The 21,878-nt window shown below is 40.4% G+C and overlaps 3 protein-coding genes across 3 annotated transcripts; 1 reads left to right on the forward strand and 2 right to left on the reverse strand.

The window, feature by feature from the left end:
- Nucleotides 1–740: 740 nt before the first annotated feature.
- On the reverse strand, nt 741–7,801 carry LOC146634918 (nuclear factor 7, ovary-like). Its single transcript, XM_085342917.1, has 2 exons — nt 7,766–7,801; nt 741–1,901 (listed from the first exon to the last, which is right to left on the reverse strand). Exons 1-2 carry the CDS (start codon nt 7,799–7,801, stop codon nt 741–743), a joined length of 1,197 nt encoding a protein of 398 aa, XP_085199043.1.
- A 7,683-nt stretch (nt 7,802–15,484) lies between these two features.
- Nucleotides 15,485–16,663, reverse strand: LOC146634919 (zinc-binding protein A33-like). Its single transcript, XM_085342905.1, has one exon. The coding sequence runs from the start codon at nt 16,661–16,663 to the stop codon at nt 15,485–15,487; it is 1,179 nt and encodes a 392-aa protein (XP_085199031.1).
- Nucleotides 16,664–18,412: 1,749 nt separating this feature from the next.
- LOC146634920 (uncharacterized) lies at nt 18,413–21,511 on the forward strand. The gene is made up of 4 exons (XM_085343763.1): nt 18,413–19,248; nt 19,939–20,486; nt 20,736–20,919; nt 21,184–21,511. The coding sequence occupies exons 1-4, from the start codon at nt 19,015–19,017 to the stop codon at nt 21,496–21,498; spliced, it is 1,281 nt and encodes a 426-aa protein (XP_085199889.1). The 5' UTR covers nt 18,413–19,014; the 3' UTR covers nt 21,499–21,511.
- Nucleotides 21,512–21,878: the final 367 nt, after the last annotated feature.

Here is a 21,878-nt window from a genome sequence, read left to right on the forward strand (position 1 = left end):
ATAACAGCATATGCATCAAAAGAAACTATTTCCAGCAGTGCAATATGAGTCCTAAGCATCCCAGAAACGACACAGAAAGTCATGAAGTTAAACATAACTTTTAAAAACGATGGTAAAAAAAAAAACCACATTTCCGTAAAATGACGTCACTTCCGGTTTCGGGCAGGTCATGCGGTCATGTGATAGTTCGCGCTGATGGACGTAGGAAGTGTTACAAACAGCTGATCGGATCGGCAAAGCGTGTTTCTGGAATATTATGTTTTTGTTGCTACAAGCACTTTTTATGCAGTTTTTGCAAAGCTATATGTGGAAGGAAACTGTGACCTAGGACAAGCTGATGGCATAAGATGTCAGTACAATTCCTCCGGTTTCATATGCAAAAAAAATTATTGCGCTAGCTCACGTGGTTGCAGTGCTACCGGGATATAAAAATAGTTACGCAAAATGGAGCGTGTCCGTTCCTACCGGTTCTAAAGGGTTAATATCATTTAATGTGGCAGGAGTTCCATTCATTAGCATGATATATTATAACCAGTTATAATTTTTTCATCTGAGGTTTGTATTCACTCTGAGTAATAACTCAAGCTGATTTTTAACCCTGTGCTGAGTTTTCACTTTTTAAATCATTCTTAAATACATTCAAATGTGAACCTTCTGTTAGACTGAGTGTATTATTACATCTGGACCCAATGTACATTTCACTGACAGGAAACGACATTAGAAATATAATCATCCCTAACTCATCTGCTCCGTGACACTGACACTTTTAACGGCAACACTTTCACTTCTTCACGAGTGCGAATATATGGAAACATTTTCTCAGTGAAAGTGTTTCTGAAGGTGTGTATGTGTGTGTTAGTATTAGGATCAGAGAACGACAGCTTTCCTCTGTTCCAGTTCAGATTCACTCTGATCCTCTGGAGCTTCTTCTCTACTGAGAGAGCAGTGAGAGCAGCTGATGGTGACCATGCTGAGTATTTACCTTCAAATAACTCTATTCTCCATAATTCAGACCATAACTCTTTCTTCCTCCCCATAGACTTTGTCAACACACCTAGGTCCCAATATGTACTGTTTCCAACTTCAACATCCCAGCTGTGAGTCCCTGAGTTAAAGCCCTCAGAGCCCAGGACAGAGTAAAACCAATGAATCCTCTCTGGATTATCAGGAAGCTGCTGCTTCTCTCCTCCTCTCACACTGGTCAGATCTTCAGATAGGATGAGGTTTGGATCAGCAGTGTTTGGGTCCAGAATGACAGGACTGTAGGAGACCATGTACTTCATGTTGTTCCAGATGTTGAAGGTCAGGTTGCCCAGGTGTTTGGCCTGGTCTATCAGAGCTCCTGAGGGCAGCTGTGGATCATCCAGCAGGGGGCAGCGCTGGACTCTTTCCACTGCAGCCTTGTAGTTGTGCAGGAATGAGACGTCTTCAGCTCTCAGCTCCTCCTCTGTGGCTCTGACTGTGTCTGAAAGAGCTGCTATCTCTCTGCTCAGAGCCTCCATCTTCTCCTTCATCATCCCACTCTTCTGCTCCTCTTCCTCCCTCAGTGCAGCCAGCCTGGCCTCCTCTTCCTCTGCTAGAAACTGGTAAAGCTTCTTAAACTGCTCCTTAATCTGCCTCTCTGTGTGTCGGGCCTGGACCTTAATGTGTTCTGCTGTTTGATCAAACTTCACTTTAGCTTCTTCACAAACATTTAACTTCTCCTTTAAGGGCTCCAGAGTTTCCTGAAGTTCCTTCTTGTGTTGTTGTGCAGCTTCATTGATGGGTGTGAATCTGTGCTTGGTGTGTTGTGCTAAAACACAGCAAACGAGACATAGAGTCTGCTGATGGTCCAGACAGAAGATTTTGAGCTCCTCAGAGTGCAGACTGCAGAGAGTCCCTGAAGTTTTCTGATCTCTCTCCTGTAAGAACATAGTAATGTACATTCTTAATTTTTGCTAATTTTTTTGTAGAATTATTTTTAATTGTTTGCTAAATTGTTTTGTTCAGACACATTGCAGGGTCTACCTTTTATTATAAGGTAGACCCTGCAATAAAACAACAGAGAAAAAAAACAACAGTCATAGACCCCTTATGAGCAAGCGCTTTGGCAAAAGTGGGAAGTTAAAAATCTATTTTAACAGGAAGAAACCTCCAGCAGAACCAGGCTCAGGGAAGGGTGTTTATATGATGTGACTGATTGGTCTGAGGGGAGGGTTAAGACAGGGTTAAAGGCATGCTGTGTAAGACACCCAGAGAATAATCACAAGTAATAATTCAATACTCAGTATTCAAGTGTATAAACACATAGTGAACGCACCCTGGGCCATTTGACTACAGTAAATCACCTAATACAAGGGGGCTAGGTTTCACAATGGGTTCACCCAAAACTTTGGCTGATTGTGACCCCACCTTTTTTCACCCTTGGCTTGTGTGATCAGGTAGAAGATCAATAGGGGGTTTGTGACCCTCTTGGGAGAACACTACGATAGGGCTAAAAATCCAGGACTCTCTACCAGTCGCTCTTAGAAGTGAAGAAGCTTATCAAATGAGAGGTGAAGCGTCAACTTTTGAGGATTTACTTACCTGGATGACTGAGCATGCATTAATACGTAAATCTAAGTGTGCAGGTGCCTTTTTGTCACTGGTGGATCTAGAGGACGGAGCATGCGGCTTGGTACATCCCCTGGAGAAGACGTATTTGACACTGCCACGGATGACCAAGTAGATTTATCCTCAGTGCACCCCAACTAGCAGACCCTTTTGTTACTTGCTTGATGATGTTGCTAGTGATGGGATTTCCGTCTCTTTTTGAGAAACGGCTCTTCAAACCCCCTCACTAAAAAGAGCCTCTTTCGGCTCCGAACCGGCTCTTCAGGTTGTTTTGTTGTTTTAATTAATTTATTATTAACAATAATACAAAATTATGCAAAAAAAAGAATTACTAATGTAAAAAAGGTGGTTTTATTTATATTTGTTTATATATAAATATATACGGTGGCCCCTAGAGACAAAACACGTACAAACTCCAAAACACATTTCTAGCGTTAACTGAAAACAGAGCTACCTAGATCACTTAAATTACACAATTGAAAGCACATGTGTATTGTTTGTGTATTAATACACAAGCACTCATATATAGTCAAATAATTTTAAAAAATGTTCATTTACCTGTTACTACCACACACCAAATCCGGTCGTTGGTACTTGCTGGCTTGTGTAGCCACTAAGTAACAAAAGCTCAACACTGCGCCCAGCATCCTGGAGCAGTTCTGTTGTCTTTTGTACGTGTTTTGAGTTTTTATGTGCTTCGGAGTTTGTACGTGTTTTTACGTGTTTTGGAGTTTGTACATGTTTTTACGTGTTTTGGAGTTTGTACGTGTTTTGGAGTTTGTACATGTTTTTACGTGTTTTGGAGTTTGTACATGCTTCAGAGTTCGTACGTGATTTGAAGTTTGTACGTGCTTTGTCTCTAGGGGCCACCGTAAATATACTTTTATTTATTCACTCCACATAAAATGTAATAAATAAATCATAAAATACAAAAACCAACTATTCACATTTCAACTTTTAACTATTTAAATTTTCAGCTGTTTCCTTTTAAACAAATTTAAAGTGAAACAACACGAAACGCTGCAAACCACAACACAATTAAATATAAATTAAAATATGAAAACAAAAAGAAGATGCATATTCTCTGTCATATGGGCCTGCATGAATAAACTTTCTGAATCCTTTATCATCTGCAACTGAAAATACACTCAACAAAAATATAAACGCAACACCTTTGTTACTGCTCCCATTCCCCATGGGATGGACGTAGAGATCTAAAATTGATTCCAGATACACAATATAACCATCCCTCCCAAACAGTGGTCATAAATCAGTCCAAATGTGTGGTAGTGGGCACATCTGCTATATTGAGATAATCCATCCCACCTCACAGGTGTGCCACATCAGGATGCTGATCTGACATCATGAGTAGTGCACAGGTGTACCTCAGACTGCCCACAACAAAAGGCCACCCTGGAATGTGCAGTTTTGTCTCACAGCAAAATGCCACAGATGCCACAAGCAATGAGGGAGCGTGCAATTGGCATGCTGACAGCAGGAATGTCAACCAGATCTGTCGCCCGTACATTGAATGTTCATTTCTCAACCATAAGCCGTCTCCACAGGCGTTTCAGAGAATATGGCAGCACATCCAACCGGCCTCACAACCGCAGACCTCGTGTAACCACACCAGCCCAGGACCTCCACATCCAGCAGGTTCACCTCCAAGATTGTCTGAGACCAGCCACCCAGACAGCTGCTGGAACAATTGGTTTGCACAACCAAACAATTTCTGCAAAAATTGTCAGAAACTGTCTCAGGGACGCTCAACTGCATGCCCATTGTCCTCATCAGGGTCTTGACCTGACTCCAGCTCGTCGCCGTAACAGACTTGTGTGGGCAAATGCTCACATTCGATGGCGTCTGGCACGTTGGAGAGGTGTGCGCTTCACGGATGAATCATGGTTCACATTGTTCAGGGCAGATGGCAGCTGAGAATGTCCCAGTTCTTGCATGGCCAGCATACTCACCGGACATGGGTATATGACAGCGTGTACCAGTTCCCACGAATATCCAACAACCTCGCACAGCCATTGAAGTGGAGTGGACCAACATTCCACAGGCCACAATTGACAATCTGATAGACTCCATGCGACGATGTGTTGCACTGCATGAGGCAAATGGTGGTCACACCAGATACTGACCGGTTCTGGGACCCCAGACCCCCAATAGCGCAAAAAACTGCACATTCCAGGGTGGCCTTTTGTTGTGGGCAGTCTGAGGTACACCTGTGCACTACTCATGATGTCAGATCATCATCCTGATGTGGCACACCTGTGAGGTGGGATGGATTATCTCAATATAGCAGATGTGCCCACTACCACACATTTGGACTGATTTGTGACCACTGTTTGGGAGGGATGGTTATATTGTGTATTTGGAATGAATTTTAGGTCTCTACGTCCATCCCATGGGGAATGGGAGCAGTAACAAAGGTGTTGCGTTTATATTTTTGTTGAGTGTAGTTGTGGATGATTACTATCCGGTTGTTCAGTCTGACGTCACTAGCCGTGTCTGGGTCTAAACTCCGCTGCAGGTCCATATATCAAACGATCACTATGGCATTACTGAGAGCTGAAAAACTGTCTAAAGACTTTCATCTTTAATAAAATGATCAGCATTCTGCTCTACCAGGTGTAACAATTGAGTTTAACATCCAGGCATCCATGAAAACGGAATTTATGACATTTAACGGAGTTAGAAGTTAGCAGGGAGTTAGCTCGCTAGCTTCTATCTAAATACAATATAGCATGTCCTGACTGCGGGGTTTTGGAAACAAATTAAAACGTACAGCTCTGCTATCACTTGCAGCATAAATGAAGACAGAAAACTAAACAGCAGTGACGTTTGTAGGGTTACTGAAGTTTGGCTAGCTGGTATATAATGATGTGCTACGTGACCGCTAGCGACACAGCTATGTTAGCATAATATAAACAAGCTAACTTTTTTTCCACTCGATAAAAGTTAACGTGAGTGTTCTCGGTGGTCAGGAACAAATGTAATCGCATGGCAGGATGCTGTAAAAGGACCAAACTTCAGCCAGGAGAACAACTGAGATAATCCATCCACAATACGAGGTTAGTCATTCATATACTGCTGCATGGGCTGGGCTGTAGTTACATCCTAAGGTTTTAAAAACTGAGCTTAAATAAATGATTATTTAATAAAAGCCGAGGGAGGTCAACAGGGATCACTGACTGTTTTAGGAGCTTTTTGAGATCAAATAGAAGAAAATACATAACATTAAACAAGTTAACAACACAAAAGCCATATTAAACGCAGACTACTTTAGACCCGGAAGTAGGATTCGTCGCGTCATCACTGAACAACCGGATACCTTTCTAATGTGATGTTGTTGTCCCTGGCTCTCTTTCTCTCTCTCTCCCTCTGGCTCTCTTCCTGTGTTACTGAGAGTGTAACTACCGCCCCTCCCCCCTCTGCCCAGCACAAAGCACAGGCTGCCAAATGTTACCATTGTATTAGTTATATAAACCTTGTTAAAACATTCCTTCCGCCTTCAATCTGGGTTACTGCTCTTAGGTTCCTTTCAAGTTTCTTGCCTCCGGGCCCCTCTGACAGTAATACTCCGTACATGATGGGAATCCCCCAGCAGCCTACACCTATTGCACCATAACTAATGGACGATTTAGGGCATTTAATCTCTCATCAAAGTTTCTTGGTGTGCAGTCCCAGATTTTAAGCCCTTTGGGATTTTCCCCAAAGGGATACTCCCACACTCCGCTACTGATTCTCTACATAATCACATGAGTCAATGTGTTAAAACAGGTGTAGGTCACAATCAGCCAAGGTTTTGGGTGAATCCATTGTGAAAGCTAGCCCCACCCTATCATGTGATACTTTAGTCAAATGGCCAAGGATGTGAATGGCATTAAGGTGTCTGGGAAGGGATCTCAAAACTGGATTATAGATGGCAGACAGCTGAATGCTGGAATCATTTTGGACAGAGAAGACAGATGGTTTAAAAGACTAGTGAAAGAAGCCTTCTATGTCCACTGTTAATGACCATGTTTGAACAGAGGCAGTGGCTTATGACACCGACTGTCTGTTGTGTAGCTGTTTTCAAATACATTGATATTTATTTATTCTTTTTCTTCAACTCTCTAGTAATTACTTCTTCCAAACCATCAATATGTATTTTAGACCCCGTTCCAACAAGACTGGTCAAAGAAGTCCCACCATTAATTAATTTCAATTTAAAATATTAAAATTTAAATAGTTTAAATATTATCAATCTATCTCTATTAATAGGTGACATGCATGGCTAACCTGCCATTTACGGGTAGTTCAAGATCATGCTAAAGAACCTCAGTAAAGGTTGCCAGCAGTAATCAGAATTCAAGGTTCCATTAATCATGACAAGTTATCCAGGTCCCGAAACACTTCTCTTCTCTTGGCTGTCACACTTTCTCCCTCTTCCTTATCGTTCCTGCTTAGCTTCTCATGTCTTGTATAGTCTTGCTTATTCTCTAACCCTTAGAGACTCTCCCAGACTTGTTCGCTAAAAGACAAAAGAAGAATTATCCCGATTGTCCTGTGGAGGCATTCCCTGCCGGATACTCTATGGTCGGTTGTGTCGTGTGTCTGGCAACACTCGATGGAGGACATTGAACGATGAGACCTGGTGACCAGTGACAGACATTAGACCTACTGTAAAATTGGATGCAGTTTGTTCGCACTAACCAAAACAACTACCATCTTCGTCTCATGCGCCCCCCCGGCACCAGCTGGATGCTCAAGGTAAAAGCTGACGGGAATGACAAAATTCTCCCCTAGATAATCAGACTATTTGTTGTGACTCTCTCTCTCCTCATTCAAGGCCACCCACATCGACCGAAGATTGTTGACTTTTGCCTAACCGGGTGAAGGGAGTCACTTACTTTATAAAATACCTTTTAAAATAGGGCCAGGCAGGTTTGAATAGCTTTTTTTTTTTAAAAAACCTTAATAAATGCATTGATTAAAAAACTGCAATGTGCATTTTCTCAAGTTAATTTTATCTAATATTAAAATATGAGTAGTTCTTTAAAGCCAGGTTTACAAGTGGCTCATTTATGTACTAACTTTTCTCTTTCCACTATCCCTTCAGACAGTCTTTATAGAAGCTGTAGCTACATAAAAGAACAATGGGAATACTGAAGATCTCCTGACTTACCTGACAGCAGAGATCCTCCTCTGATCTGGAAGCCATTGAGTCTGTGAGTGAAGCTGAAAACAGCAGACAGGAAGTACAGTCAGTCCTGGCTCCCCTCCCTCCTCTACCACCTTCACTGAAACTTCCTTTGAGTCATGTTTTTGCTCAAACTCACATTCAGTGTGTGGAGCGTCAGCAGCTTGAAGCAGCAGTGTTGGAGTTTTCCACTTTTCTCTCCTGTAGCTGGACTCACTCAGAGGAAGCTGCTAGTTTGGTCTGAGCTCAGTCTGATCGTCTGTGCGTCTCTCTTTAATGAGGACGAAAAACAGGGTAGAGACTCATTCAACTACACCCACGTGTGTGTTTCATTCCAGAGCGTAGCTGTTTGTCTTCTTAAGACAGGTCAAAACATGTAAACTTTTAAGAAGCTAAGAAGACAGAGTGCCCTTCAGTGGTGTAGTGTATATTCCACAGCAGCCACAGGCACAACTATGAGTTTGTTCTATTGGGATCTGTCACGCATTAACACACAAAGGTGGACTCTCTTTGTATCTCAAGCTGTCGTTCAGCCTTTAGGACCCTTGATGATTTTCTTTTTTGCTAATTTAATCAAAAATATTTAATCATGATGCTGTGAATCCTTTTAATAACAGAACAAAGTTTAAAACAGGCAAACCTTTTCTTTTCTCTAAGATATTTTTGTTTCCCCACCTTTTTTTGTCTCTATGCACCAGCTGATGATCACTTACCTGTTCCTTATGCTTTAATGAAGCCACTACTAACCAGAGTGGTGGATCTTCACTGGATCGTTGAACTGCTAACAGTTAGCGTAACATGGCGCTGATGCTTGTTGTCTTGTTACCGTCATGATCCGGGTGAGTTTCGGTGTTTTCCACAGAGTCAGCAGTTCCACCTCTGGGAGGGGCCATTCATTTCATCTGTTGACATATAACACCAACACTCTCCACTCCTCTTCAACAGAGTCTCAGCTAACCAAAGTTAATGTAGGCCACAATAGTATTTGTGAACCGCTTAAGTGAATTGCATTATCTTTCCTTGTGATACTCATTTATAATAACTCTCCTGATGCAAACCTTCCCCAGAAAAGCTTCATTCAGAGGCAGGACTTCTAGACAGTTTTCTCAGCCATGGCTTTGCTCGCCCTATGCACCTGCCTGCCTCCCTGCCTCAGCTTCTGGAGTTCTGGATTCCTCCCCACTCACTCGGACAATTCTCCCCTCCATGCTACTCCTCCACCTGCAGCAAGTAAGCATCAAAGGAACACTCTACACCACAGTCAGCCAGCATTTTCCTGGAACAATACCTGAACTTATGTTATTTCCATATCAGGGAATCCCCATGAACCAGCCATCCAGTATGTCTACACCCTTTTTGGCCACAAAGTCATAGAAGTGTCATTTTCACTGTCCAAGTTTCTCTGATTGCTTTCATAGCTCAGGTTGCATATGTACTTCACAGTTTTGCATTATTCATAGTTTATGTTCATTCCCACAGTTCACGGTTTACTTGTCTTGTACATTCACTTGTTTCTCTAAATAAATTTGGTTACTAAACGTTTACCAGTGCCTCCGTCTGAATCCTACATTTGAGTCCTTTTTCTCTGAGTCAGCCATAGGCCTGACAACTGCCTCTAGAAGCTGTCTCATTTTTATGTGTCTGTGTGTGTGGGTATCTGTGTGTGCGTGTCGGTGCAGGCATCTGTCTGGACTCGTTTTTGTTCTGCACTACAGTACTGATTAAGAGCAGAAGAAAGAGACGGATGGTGAGTGAAGCGGGAGGGGGGTAACTGAGTTAGTAACTAAGTTACAATATTATGAAAGTAAACATTTACTAGGGAAAGTAACAATTGCATTACTTTATAAAAAAGTTTAACCCTCTGGGGTCCAGGGTATAATTGGCCGTTTTCTGACTACATTGACCTCTACATTTCAGGTTTAAAAGCTGTTTATCTTGTCTTGTTTGGTATCATTCTTTTCAGCACAACCTCACATCTAGTTTTATAGTTATTTTTTTCATTTTAATATACTCTATTAACACAACTGATTAATCCATCTATGTTCAGACAAAATTTCACAAACATGTTTAACGAATCATTTCCAAAAGTTCAAATGCAAATATAAATTGTACATTTAAAAAAATCTACAAGTTTAAAACTTGTGGTTTACAAAACTTTTGCAAAGTTATATGCAACTATTTACCTAAAAAACTTTTTTTTTTAAGAACCATTCCAAACTATTTACAGAACGATCAGGTGTTCTTCATCAAATAAGATCCCACAAAAATTATTTGTGCCTGATACCTGCAGACCTGACATCAGGTGTATCGCTCCTCCTGTTTTCTGGCTTTGGTGGCTTCTTAGCAGCACCTGTGACATTCAACAGTTTCCTCACAGAGATTGCCATAGTATCTTGATGCTATGCCATCTTAAATCGGTCATGTGATTGGTTTACCCTAACTACTTTATTCTTCCTCAGCCAATGAGCAGCACTGCCTGCGTAGCTCCCGGTATGCTGAAGACAGGTTCAGCTGTCTATGTGTTGAAAAATAGTAACGCGTCTGCACTTGTTAGTAATGGCATGGCAACAATAGAAATAGTAATTTGTTAGATTACTAGTCACTGAAAAAAGTAATGCCGTTAGCAACACCATTATTCCCATCACTGGTGTTGGGTGTCACAAAATAACAGATTACACAAAGTACATTACTTTTTTCAGCGTTGCTTTAATGTAACATGTGATTGTACTAAATTCAGTAGTTAGTTACAATTACGTCGAAACAAAGGTACAAAGGTTCTTGTTTTTATTCGACAAAAGGACAAGAGCACAACTCTGAAGTGTAAAATGCATAGAGGACAGGTGTTCTCCAGACAGATCATATGTTAGAATTTTATTTCTATTTTAGCAGAAACCCAAGACTTTCAATGGTCAGCTGGTGTTTAGAACAGAGTTGAATAAATAACCAAAATTAACCCCCCAGAAATCTGATCATTTCTGCAGTAGTCATCAGGATGAATATGCTGGTCCAGATATGTCTGCTCCAAGTGAAAACACACTTCAGTTTAGAAAAAGTGTTACAATACGTATATTACAATTTAACATCGAGAATAATGGTGGCTGAAAGAGTCTTTCTTACTGACAGCAGTGAGACATCATAGTTAAATAAAACGGTCCAGTTATGAAGATTAACTTCAGTCTCAGCCAAAAGGATTTACTCAGGAACAAGTAAAAGACTGAATGAAAGAAAAATAAAAACAAGTTAGAAATCATCTAGGTGAATTATGTCATGTTTCACTTCCACTGAGTGGTGAAGCCCAGAGGGGGTTTCTCACCTGGTCATGTCAAGCTCAGACATGTGCAAAAATGTCAGAGCACTTTTGTAAATACTGTCAATGTCTTACATAATTGTGTTTTTATTGCAATTTAATAATTTCAATTTTAAGTGAATATTAATGTATTAATTGCTTAATAAATTATAACAAAATCATAAGAATATTATTATTATTGGTCCATGCAAAGCCTCACACTTTGAAGATCAAAGTTGATGGTGACAATAAATAAGATACTTAAGCTAGTGAACATGATGAAACACTACAGCTATGACAACTCTATAATTTTGAACATCTTTAACATTTTCTTCAAGCATGTTAACAATTTTGAAAAGTTGCTGCCATACTGCAGTTTACTGCCATCTTATGGCCACAGTACATTATTGATAGGGCTGGGTATCGTCACTGATTTCTAGAATCGATTCAATTCCAATTCACAAGGTCCCGAATCGATTCGATCCACGATTCGATTTAATTAGATTAGATTCGATTTAAATCTGGGAAATTTTGGCAGTCAGAAATATTATGATTCAGATCAGTACATTTACATATTTTTGTATCAATAAAAAGGAAACTGACACACGCAAGACTTTATCACAGGTGTGAGCGTCACAGCAGATGCCTTTGTGTCAAAGTAGCTGAAGATAAAACAGAAAAACATGAAGGTGATTTTCCTGGCCTGGGATTTTATAAAAATATTCTGCAGTACATCAAAAATGAAAGAAAACCATTAATCAACATATGAACATTACCTCTGAAGTTACAGCGGTTTTATTAGAGACACGGCTAAGCGTTTTGCATTTTGACTAATTTTAAAAAGTTTAAATTTGTTCAGTATTGAACAGCAGAAATGAGGTTTTCTTTTCGGAAGAATGTAAAAGGGAAAAAAACAGCGGCCGACAGCGCTGTAAACAACAGTAGACTTGTGCGTAACAAGCAAGCGAATAATGAAGAAAGGGAAACTGTTCTTAAAGTACACAGAGAGAGAGAGCTGTGCATCGCGGTGGAAGCAAAACAGTAAAAGTCAGAGTGAATTCATGACGATGTTTATGTGAAGCGTTTGGATCTTCTTTTGCTGCTGGTTCGGTCAATATTGTTTGGAGAGAGATCAAACTAACAGCTTTAGAATCAGCGCATAAAGGGCGTGAACACAAAGCGCGGACCCGCCGACAGATCAGAATCAGCGAGCTGTCGGCTTTCAGCCCCGACTGTGAGAAAGGCGACATCTAACTGATTCTGATCCGCGGGTCGCGCTGTGTGTTTAAGTCTTTGTGCAGAATCCGTGTACCTGCTCTCATTTACTGTTTGGTGGTTCTTGAAATTTTGTGAGATGTCACCAGAGATTCTGGCATTTCGGGCAAAATAAATTTATATTAAAAAATCGATTCAGGATTTTAATGAATCGATTTTACGTTATCCAAGCCAGAATCGATTTTAATCGATGAATCGATTATAAAAACCCACCCCTAATTATTGATGTTGCTCTGCAGAGTGTGTACCCTGGACACCCCCTGCTTTTTAAAATAAGATAGCATTAACACTTTGAGTGTAGTTACAGTTAACAGTGAATATAAATGCTAAAACTGAATATATTGCATAGTGTTACCCCCTTCCACCATTTTCTTGTTTTCAGTAGCAAGCGATGCTTATGATTGTGCCAAAGCACATTTTGAACAACACCATGGGAATTTCGGATTTCACACAGGTTGTTACACTCTGAAAATGGAATGAAGGTGAGTGTTACTAACCCTCTGTGGTCCACGGACATGCTGCACTTCAAAATCACATGCCGAATTTAAGCTGACATAGCAACAAGCTGCAGCCAGGCTGAGTATCTATTTCAGCCCGTGTTGAAAGTTCGGACTTCAAAGAATACACCGATCTTTAACTTTTAATTACAGGCCAGTAGATCCAGAGTTATGATAAAAATCTAATTATATATAAGCCATGCTTTTTTCTAAATACTGTCGTCACAGTGTTTTTGTGTGTGTTTTTTATAGCGTTTTCTAAAGACAGCGCAAAAACAGTAAAGAAAGAAAAAAAGCCACCTCTTTCCTATCGGTGGAAAAATGTACCATGTCGACCAATTTAAAAAAAAAAAAAGTCAACACGTGAGATTTGGTTGTTTTAAAAGAGCCGAAAGTTTTGGGGGTGACGGCAACGACTGCGAGATGAGAGTGAGAGAGAGAGAGTTTTTAGATGTGGGTGATTTGTGACGTTTAGCATGGAGAGTGTAGTTAGTCTGTTGTGTAGTCATTGTTTTGTGTGTCAGTGAGGGCACAAATGAATGTTGTCACCAGGTGGAAAACCAGCGGAGTGATACACCACCTGTTGTCATGCCTGCAGGTTTATCCCTGTGCTGTTCTCCTCTGTCTGACTTTTTTTTTTTTACTGGCACACATCATTTGTGGGGCGTCTTATTGTGACACCTGATTGTTCTCTCATTTTAGTTTTAGTAATATTTTAAATGGTTGTAGAAAATGAAAAAAAAAAAAAACGGCAGGTGTATTGGCTGCATTTTTAGACAAATAGTTGTATATGTTTACAACATGTACAATTTATATTTGCATTTCAAGTTATAAAAATACTTTACTCAACATGTCTGTGGGGGTTTTTTTTACAGTAAAAAAAACTACTACTACTAGGATTTTAAGTTTTATGTGTGTGTCAATGAAAAAACAACTAAATTCAGACACGTGAGGTTGAGCTGAAAAAAATGATACCAAACAAGGCAAGGGGAAAAAATAAAATGAAACAACCTGAGGATGAAATACAAACGTTAACTCAAAAGGAGTCAAAAATGACCGGTTATATTTTGGAGGGTTAATCCAACAAATCACGAAAGATTAGGTTTAAATTTGTGTTCATGTCAGTGCAGATTTCTGACATTTCGTGTGATTTAAGCATGTAACAATTTTACTGTTTTTTCTAACAAGAAACAGTGAAACTTAAGTTAGACTTGTGTTTGTAAATGAACCGCCCCATGTTGTGTACCTTTCTGGATCTTATATTTATTGGGCTACATATTTATTTATTATACAGTACATAAGATCAAAACTCACGTTTTATGTAACTAAAGTGTTTAATTATGTGGGCTACAGAAAATAATTAAGTTATAGACTATATTTATATGAAAAACATGTATACGTACTGCATTTGATTCATTTTAACCATATGTAACCACCTGCATATGTGTTTGAAAAAAAGGCTTTGATTTGCCACCCCATTTGATTTTTTTGCCACCCTCATACCACCCTAAGAAAATTTCTCTAGATCCGCCCCTGCTTGAGGGCCTCGTCAAAGGTACACCAAACACATCCCTCCAAGATGGTCTTTGTTCACCTCCTAAATGATCAGTGCATGTTGATAGATTTATACACTCTCTCTCAAATGCATGCATGTATACCATCCAACACAACATAACACAGCACAATAAACACATAAAATTAACAATTTAATTATTGTTAACAAAAAGCAGACTGTTTTGATTACAGTATTATAAAGTCGCATATGTCTATACATGTAATGTTTCATACTGATTATTTTTCCACATACAATTACAAAAAGAATCATGTTTTTCCTGTAATTCCTTTTTTTTTTTTTTTTTGTAAAGTACAAGGACAAATGAACAGTGAATAATCAAAACTGATGTATATTTATAAGGTAAGATTATGGTAAGAAGGGAAAATATCATGAAATCACTTCTTAAAATTACCTACACAACATTATGTCCCTTTTTTGGTAAAAAATACTCTAAAGTTGCTGACCACTTAAAAATACTAACTTATAATACAAATAGAGTAATTTGTTTGTTCATATCCATATAACCTCAAATTGAATATTTACATTTATAATAAAATGTCTCTTTTTTCCAAATGATAAAAAAACTAATCGGAATAATTAATTACATATACATATATACATATACAAATACAATAAATTGTTCTGATTGGTTTTCTGTTCAAGCCAAATGTGTTACAAAGGGTTCAAAATGGGTCCACCAAACACTTTTATTATGTATCAACAAATTTGAAATTGAAAATTGAAATTTAATCTTACTACCAGATATATAATGTCATAAAATTCTTGTTGTTTGTTACATATGCCTGCTATATATTTTTTTCAAATCATTTAATGTGGTAGGAGTTCCATTCGTTTACATTAACCAGTTTTAATTTGTTAGTCTGAGGTTTGTACTCACTGTCTGAGTTACAACACAAGCTGGTTTCTAACCATGTGCTGAGTTTTCACTTTCTAAATCATTCATAAATACATTCAAATCTGAACGTTCTTTTAGACTGGGTGTATTATTGCATTTTGTCAGTGAGAGTATAAGTACATGGGGAATTCACTGACAGGAAACAACGTTAGAAATACCATCATCCTCAGCTCATCTACTCTACTGACACTGACACTGTCAATGGCAACACGTTCACTTCTTCACGACTGCGAATGTATGGAAACATCTTCTCAGTAAAAGTGTTTCTGAAGGTGTGTATGTGTGTGTTAGTATCAGGATCAGAGAACGACAGCTTTCTTCTGTTCCAGTTCAGATTCACTCTGATCCTCTGGAGCTTCTTCTTTACTGAGAGAACAGTGAGAGGAGCTGATGGTGAACATGCTGAGTATTTACCTTCAAATAACTCTATTCTCCATAATCTACACCATAACTCTCCCTTCCTCTGCACAGACTCTGCCAACACACCCAGGTCCCAATATGTACTGTCTCCAACTTCAACATCCCAGCTGTGAGTCCCTGAGTTAAAGCCCTCAGAGCCCAGGACAGAGTAGAACCAATTAGTTCTCCCTGGATTATCAGGAAGCTGCTGCTTCTCTCCTCCTCTCACACTGGTCAGATCTTCAGACAGGATGAGGTTTGGATGAGCAGTGTTTGGGTCCAGAATGAGAGGAGTGTAGGAGACCACGTCCTTCATGTTGTTCCAGATGTTGAAGGTCAGGTTGCCCAGGTGTTTGGCCTGGTCTATCAGAGCTCCTGAGGGCAGCTGTGGATCATCCAGCAGGGGGCAGCGCTGGACTCTTTCCACTGCAGCCTTGTAGTTGTGCAGGAATGAGACGTCTTCAGCTCTCAGCTCCTCCTCTGTGGCTCTGACTGCGTCTGAAAGAGCTGCTATCTCTCTGCTCAGAGCCTCCATCTTCTCCTTCATCATCCCACTCTTCTGCTCCTCTTCCTCCCTCAGTGCAGCCAGCCTGGCCTCCTCTTCCTCTGCTAGAAACTGGTGAAGCTTCTTAAACTGCTCCTTAATCTGCCTCTCTGTGTGTCGGGCCTGGACCTTAATGTGTTCTGCTGTTTGATCAAACTTCACTTGAACTTCTTCACAAACCTTTAACTTCTCCTTTAAGGGCTCCAGAGTTTCCTGAAGTTCCTTCTTGTGTTGTTGTGCAGCTTCATCGATGGGTCTGAATCTGTGGTTGGTGTGTTTTTCTGAGTCTCTGCAGATGTGACACACTGGCTGCTGATGGTCCAGACAGAAGAGTTTGAGTTTCTCAGAGTGCAGACTGCAGAGAGCCTCTGAAGCTCTCTGATCTCTCTCCTGTAAGAACAAGGAACACATAGTAATATGAGTACATAATCTTTTTCCACTTTTTCTTTCTTTTTTTTGCTGAATTGCTTTATTCATATACATTGCAGGGTCTACCTTTTATTATAAGGTAGATCCTGCAATAAAACAACAGAGAAAAACTCAACAGTCATATGACCACATATGAGCAAATGCACTTTGACTCCCTTTTAACAGGAAGAAAGCTCCAGCAAAAAGAGGCTCAGGGAAGGGCGGCCGTCTGCGACGACCGGTTGGGGTGAAGGGAGGAAGACAGGATAAAAGGCATGCTGTGTTCAGGAACTCGGCAACTGGCCAGCGCCGTGTTCCTCTGCGGACAGTGTACTCCCGAACCATCTGGTCTATCACATCCACGCCACACTTTGTTTTGTTGTAAAGGGTGACAGTGTTTGGCTTCCTTTTGGTAGTGTTATCAGTCTGAACCACGCTGTGCATGCTGCTAAGAATATAGACTGTCTTCTTCCGTTTGGCCGCATACGCCGTCAGCGTGGCAGCAGAGGTTGAAAACACCTAAGAAATAAGATAAATTGTTATTTCCATAGCCCTTTTACACACAATGAAACACATAAACATAGAACCACAAAAGACCTGCAACATATCTGAGTGGTGAATTCATTGCGATCTGTCTGTCTAGTGGATTGACAAATTTTCCTGCGAATCTTGTTGACTGTGCCGAGGATGGTGGTTTTCCGTCTAAGAAGTTTTTGTGCAAGTGAAAGCGATGTGAAAAAATTATCCGTGGTAACATTTCTGCCCTTGTCTAGGAATGGTTCCATCAGCCTCATTACTACATTTTCAGAAGGTCTCTCCCCAGTGGGACGATTGGGGTCCTTGCCAAGATATGGGAAGACATTACAAATGTACTTGGATTTTAGGTCGCAAGCCACCCAAAACTTGATCCCAAACTTGTCAGGTTTACTTGCAATATTCTGCAGGAAACAGCACCGAGTCTTTGATGGGAAAAGCTGTTCATCAACGGTGATATGTAGACCAGGGTTGTAGCACGTGATGCAGTTGGTGACAAATGATCCCCACACACTGGAAATTACAGCGAACTTATCAGTCTTTGCTCGATTTGCTCCATTGTGGCATCAATCAGACCACTGGTATGATGTTGAAAATGTTGAAATGTACTGACTCACTTTTTATTATTATTTGTAAATATGTGTACAAATGGTTGGTTTTTTGTACTGTTTTTATCAATAAATCTCAGCAACAAAGGACATACACCCATGTGTGTTGATTTCTCCCTAAGATGGCAAACTGAAACACTCCAAGTTGGTGACTTTTGGAGATTTATTTCCCTGGATGATTGAGAATGCATCAAGACGAACACAAAAGGAAGTTCACAGCTTTTAGCAGCTCCCCCACCCCCTCAATCACACACCCCCACTCCCCTCCCACCAGAATAGTTGGGTTGCGGTCACGTGGTTCTGATGACGTGCGGAGGCAGCGCGATTTTTGAGTGGAGGGCGGAAGTAAACATGGAGGACACTGTGGAGAGTCAGGAGAGCAGCTATTGTGCAACTTTAGACCCCGTTTCTCGGGAGAGATATAAACAGATAGTTAAAAAATATATCGGACGTGATCCGTATTCTTTGAAAATGTCCGAATACACCACAGAAGTAAAGGATTTGCCTACTATCGAGGCTGTGGATATCACCAACTACTTGGTCCTCCAGACTTCTTACTACACTAGGCAGCAAATGAAAGCTTTCAAGAGTCTGGAGGCGTACAATTTTTTTGTCAGCGGGTGGGTCCACAACCTTGGAACAAAACGTCTCCGTGATGGATACAGTTTGGTGTTTGCAAGGGTGAGTGTTTGTTCTTATATTGCTTTATCTTAAACACGCTAACAGTTAGCGGTAGCGGCTTTAACGTCAACAAACATGCCACATCCTTAGGACTTCGTTAGAGTGACAGTTGTTTGTTTCAAGGTAAACCATTCTCAGCGGTCTAACGAGACACCTCTGAAGACTTGGGTAATTGCAAAGGAGGATGGAGAAGTGATTGCAGCTCATTGCAATTGTATGGCAGGGTTAGTAGCCTAATTAAGTAGGATGTTATTGCAATGAGAACACACACATACACACACACACACACACACACACACACACATATACGCATAGGGCACTGCTAGCATTTTGCAGGTGTACTTCAGTAGTAGTGGGGAGAGAGTGTTTTCTTTTAGCTAAGAATTCATCAGCTAAGAATTTGTGTGATTGCCTTAGATCCCTCATGACACTCAGATGCATTTTTCAGATAGAGGGTAGAACTATTCAGTCATGTCATCACCTAGATAATGATTTCTCTATAGGCTGTTGAGAAAGAGTTAATGAATAAACATGTTACTTCAAATAAAGTGCCATTGCACATTAGTATTAGTAAGCTATGCATCATCAAAAGGTACTGTAAATATTGCATTTCATGTTAAAAAGATTATGTGCTCTATTTCCAGACTATCAGAATCATGCTCGCACGTTGGAGCTGTTCTTTTTGCAGTTGAAGCTGGGGTGAAAATGAGAGCGACATGCACATCAGAGCAGTGCAAGTGGCTGATGCCATCTCATGTTAAAAAGGTAAGCCAAAAAGCAAAATGTAGGATAAAGAATGTTATATTGGGACTTCATGTGACAGTAGGATAAAATATCTTCCCCTATACTGCTACCTTGTCGTGGTGGGGAAGCTTGAGTGCCTCAATGACCCTGTAGGCTATACCGGCGGGGGCTTCAAGCTCCTGGTAGATCTAATCAAGCCGGGCAGGTTGTAGGTGAGGGGTCAGACAAAAGGCTTTAATAAATGAAGAGTTCTATTCCAAAACGCTATAACAGCATTTAAAAGCCATTTCCTTTTTCATGACTAACATAACCATGACTGCAGAACCGTATACTGTATATCACACCCTTCTCATGCATGCCTCAACACCCTAGCACTTGTTTTCTGCGCACACACACACCTGACTGCAGCACTTTATATATTCACATTTCTCATGCATTCCTCAATACTCACAACTCCTCACACCACATTTTCATCAACATGGAACTGCTTACTTTCCACTCCTTTTATACCCAGCACATGGCACCTCCATCCCCACCCAACATACACACACACACTTCACTGCCAACCAACCACTATACCCAGCCTAAAACACACATACTCACTCCACTGCCATCACTGTTCAATTTCGAATATTTTTGGAAACGAATATATAGCGTTTTGGAAAAGAGCTTTTTAAATTTTAATGATCTTCTTTGGCTTAATTTTTCCAGATTCCTGCTTGCCCAGTAACTCTGATTGACTTCTCTTCAGCAAAGTCAAAAAAACGAAAGCTTGAGTGTTCCATTGATGGCTGCACAAGTACACAAAAGGTTGGGAAATCACTTCCATGCCCAAGAGTGCAGAGAGATTCAGAGACATACTGTAGGTTTTTTGAGAGTTTAAGCAAAAACTGTCCAAGGAGTGCAGCACTGATGTCTAGGGAACCTTACCACAAAGAATTTGTCCCCCAGTCTAGCATGCTTCCTAAAACTGTGCCTGAGTACAGAACACCAGAGACACTGCAGCTCCCCCCCAAAGACCTTGAAGAGCTATGCCTGGACTTCCAGCTTGAAGAGCTCACCCTGTCCCAAGTCCAGGCTGTAGAGAGGGCGACTCGAAGTCAGAGTGCAAGCAGTATTTGGTTTAGGCAAAGAGCTGGACGCGTAACTGCCTCTAAGCTGAAACAAGTTCTTAAGACCAACCCCCAGCAACCATCAAAGAGCTTGATCAAGGCCATATGCTATCCAGAGGCATATAGGTTCACCACAGCTGCTACAAGGTATTTAGGGTTTGACGTAGGGTAAGGCAGAGTTAAGATTTGGGGTATGAAACTGTCCATAACTGTAACTAAAAAAGTGTTATGAAGATGGAGGTTAGTTATAGGCTTATACGGCTAGGGTTATACAGGGTAAGAACTAAGTATAGTTTAGGGTAATGGCATATTGTATAATACATCACTTTACTGTTTTACACATCCAATACTAAGTAATAATTTCCTTTTCATGTTTGGCATGTGTACTGTTTATAGTTATGGATGCAAACATGAAGCACAAGCCAGAGGAGCATATGAGAAGCTTATGAGCCAGGAGCATGCAGGCTTCTCATGTATGGACAGCGGTCTCTGGCTGAACCCCAAGTGGCCATACATGGGGTCCTCCCCTGATGGGATAGTCACTTGTGACTGTCATGGAACTGGCATCTGCGAGATTAAGGTATTGACTCTGTTGTAGTCAAGGCCATAGGTGTGACATCTTTCCATAAGAATCAGTGAACTGAGTAAAAATGCAGGAAATACCTTTTCTAATTTCTAATCTATTGTTCAATTAAGATAAGATGAGGCTTTATTGTCTGTGTCAAATAGACATTTGTTTTGGGCAATGAGAGATTATGATAACACAGACCACACCCATCATCTTTGCTTCTTCACTGTTTCATCAGATAAATCTTGATTGTTGTTCTCATCACTGTGATTTTAGTGCCCACACTCTCAGAAAGATGCGGTCAACCTGCGCATGCGTGCTGGGGAGAAGGGCTTCTGCCTCATCAGTGACGGGGATAATGTCACACTGGACCCAACTCATGACTACTATTACCAAATTCAGGCACAGCTTCACATTGCAAATGCAGAGTACTGTGACTTTGTTGTGTGGAACCGCAATGACATATTTGTTGAAAGGATTTTGCCTGACCTTGAGTTTTGGGATGATGCGATTCCTAAAGTTGAGTGTTTTTTTAGAAACAGTATACTCCCAGAAATACTGGGACAGCAAGTTACAAACATACATGTGTAATGTGATAAAAGGACGACAACATAATGACATTTTGAATATTGTTATGACCTGATGGTAGTCATTATGAGTTCTGGCTATTGTATTTGCTCTGACGTAGCATTAGAGCACAAATTGTCATTTAATTTTATTGTACATTTAATTGTGTCATTTAAGTGTTGTGTAACACTACACAATGATTAAATGCTATTGAGGCAGCATAATAATACATTGGTGGTTTATTTACAAGATTAGACTTTTAAACAAATAAACAAAATAGATTGCAATCCATCTCACAGTATAATACTGTACAAACTGCCAGCACAATATGACAGTTGGAGAAAAATATTTCATTTGAAAACATTTACAGACTAATCAGGAGTCAGGACTTAGGTACTACTATT

This window comes from Diplotaxodon limnothrissa, linkage group LG3 (assembly GCF_057381915.1).
Source record: "Diplotaxodon limnothrissa isolate DT_005_m linkage group LG3, D_limnothrissa_male_GT1.1, whole genome shotgun sequence".
NCBI lineage: Eukaryota > Metazoa > Chordata > Actinopteri > Cichliformes > Cichlidae > Diplotaxodon > Diplotaxodon limnothrissa.

Excerpts from the sequence above, each read along its gene's own strand:
- LOC146634918 (XM_085342917.1), bottom strand. The coding sequence starts at position 7,801 with ATGGCTTCCAGATCAGAGGAGGATCTCTGCTGTCAG. Across the intron at positions 1,902-7,765 it reads AGGAGGATCTCTGCTGTCAG|GAGAGAGATCAGAAAACTTC; the intron begins GTAAGTCAGGAG and ends ATGTTCTTACAG.
- LOC146634919 (XM_085342905.1), bottom strand. The coding sequence starts at position 16,663 with ATGTGTTCCTTGTTCTTACAGGAGAGAGATCAGAGAGCTTCAGAGGCT.
- LOC146634920 (XM_085343763.1), top strand. The coding sequence starts at position 19,015 with ATGTTACTTCAAATAAAGTGCCATTGCACATTAGTATTAGTAAGCTAT. Across the intron at positions 20,487-20,735 it reads TTCACCACAGCTGCTACAAG|TTATGGATGCAAACATGAAG; the intron begins GTATTTAGGGTT and ends TACTGTTTATAG. Across the intron at positions 20,920-21,183 it reads CTGGCATCTGCGAGATTAAG|TGCCCACACTCTCAGAAAGA; the intron begins GTATTGACTCTG and ends CTGTGATTTTAG.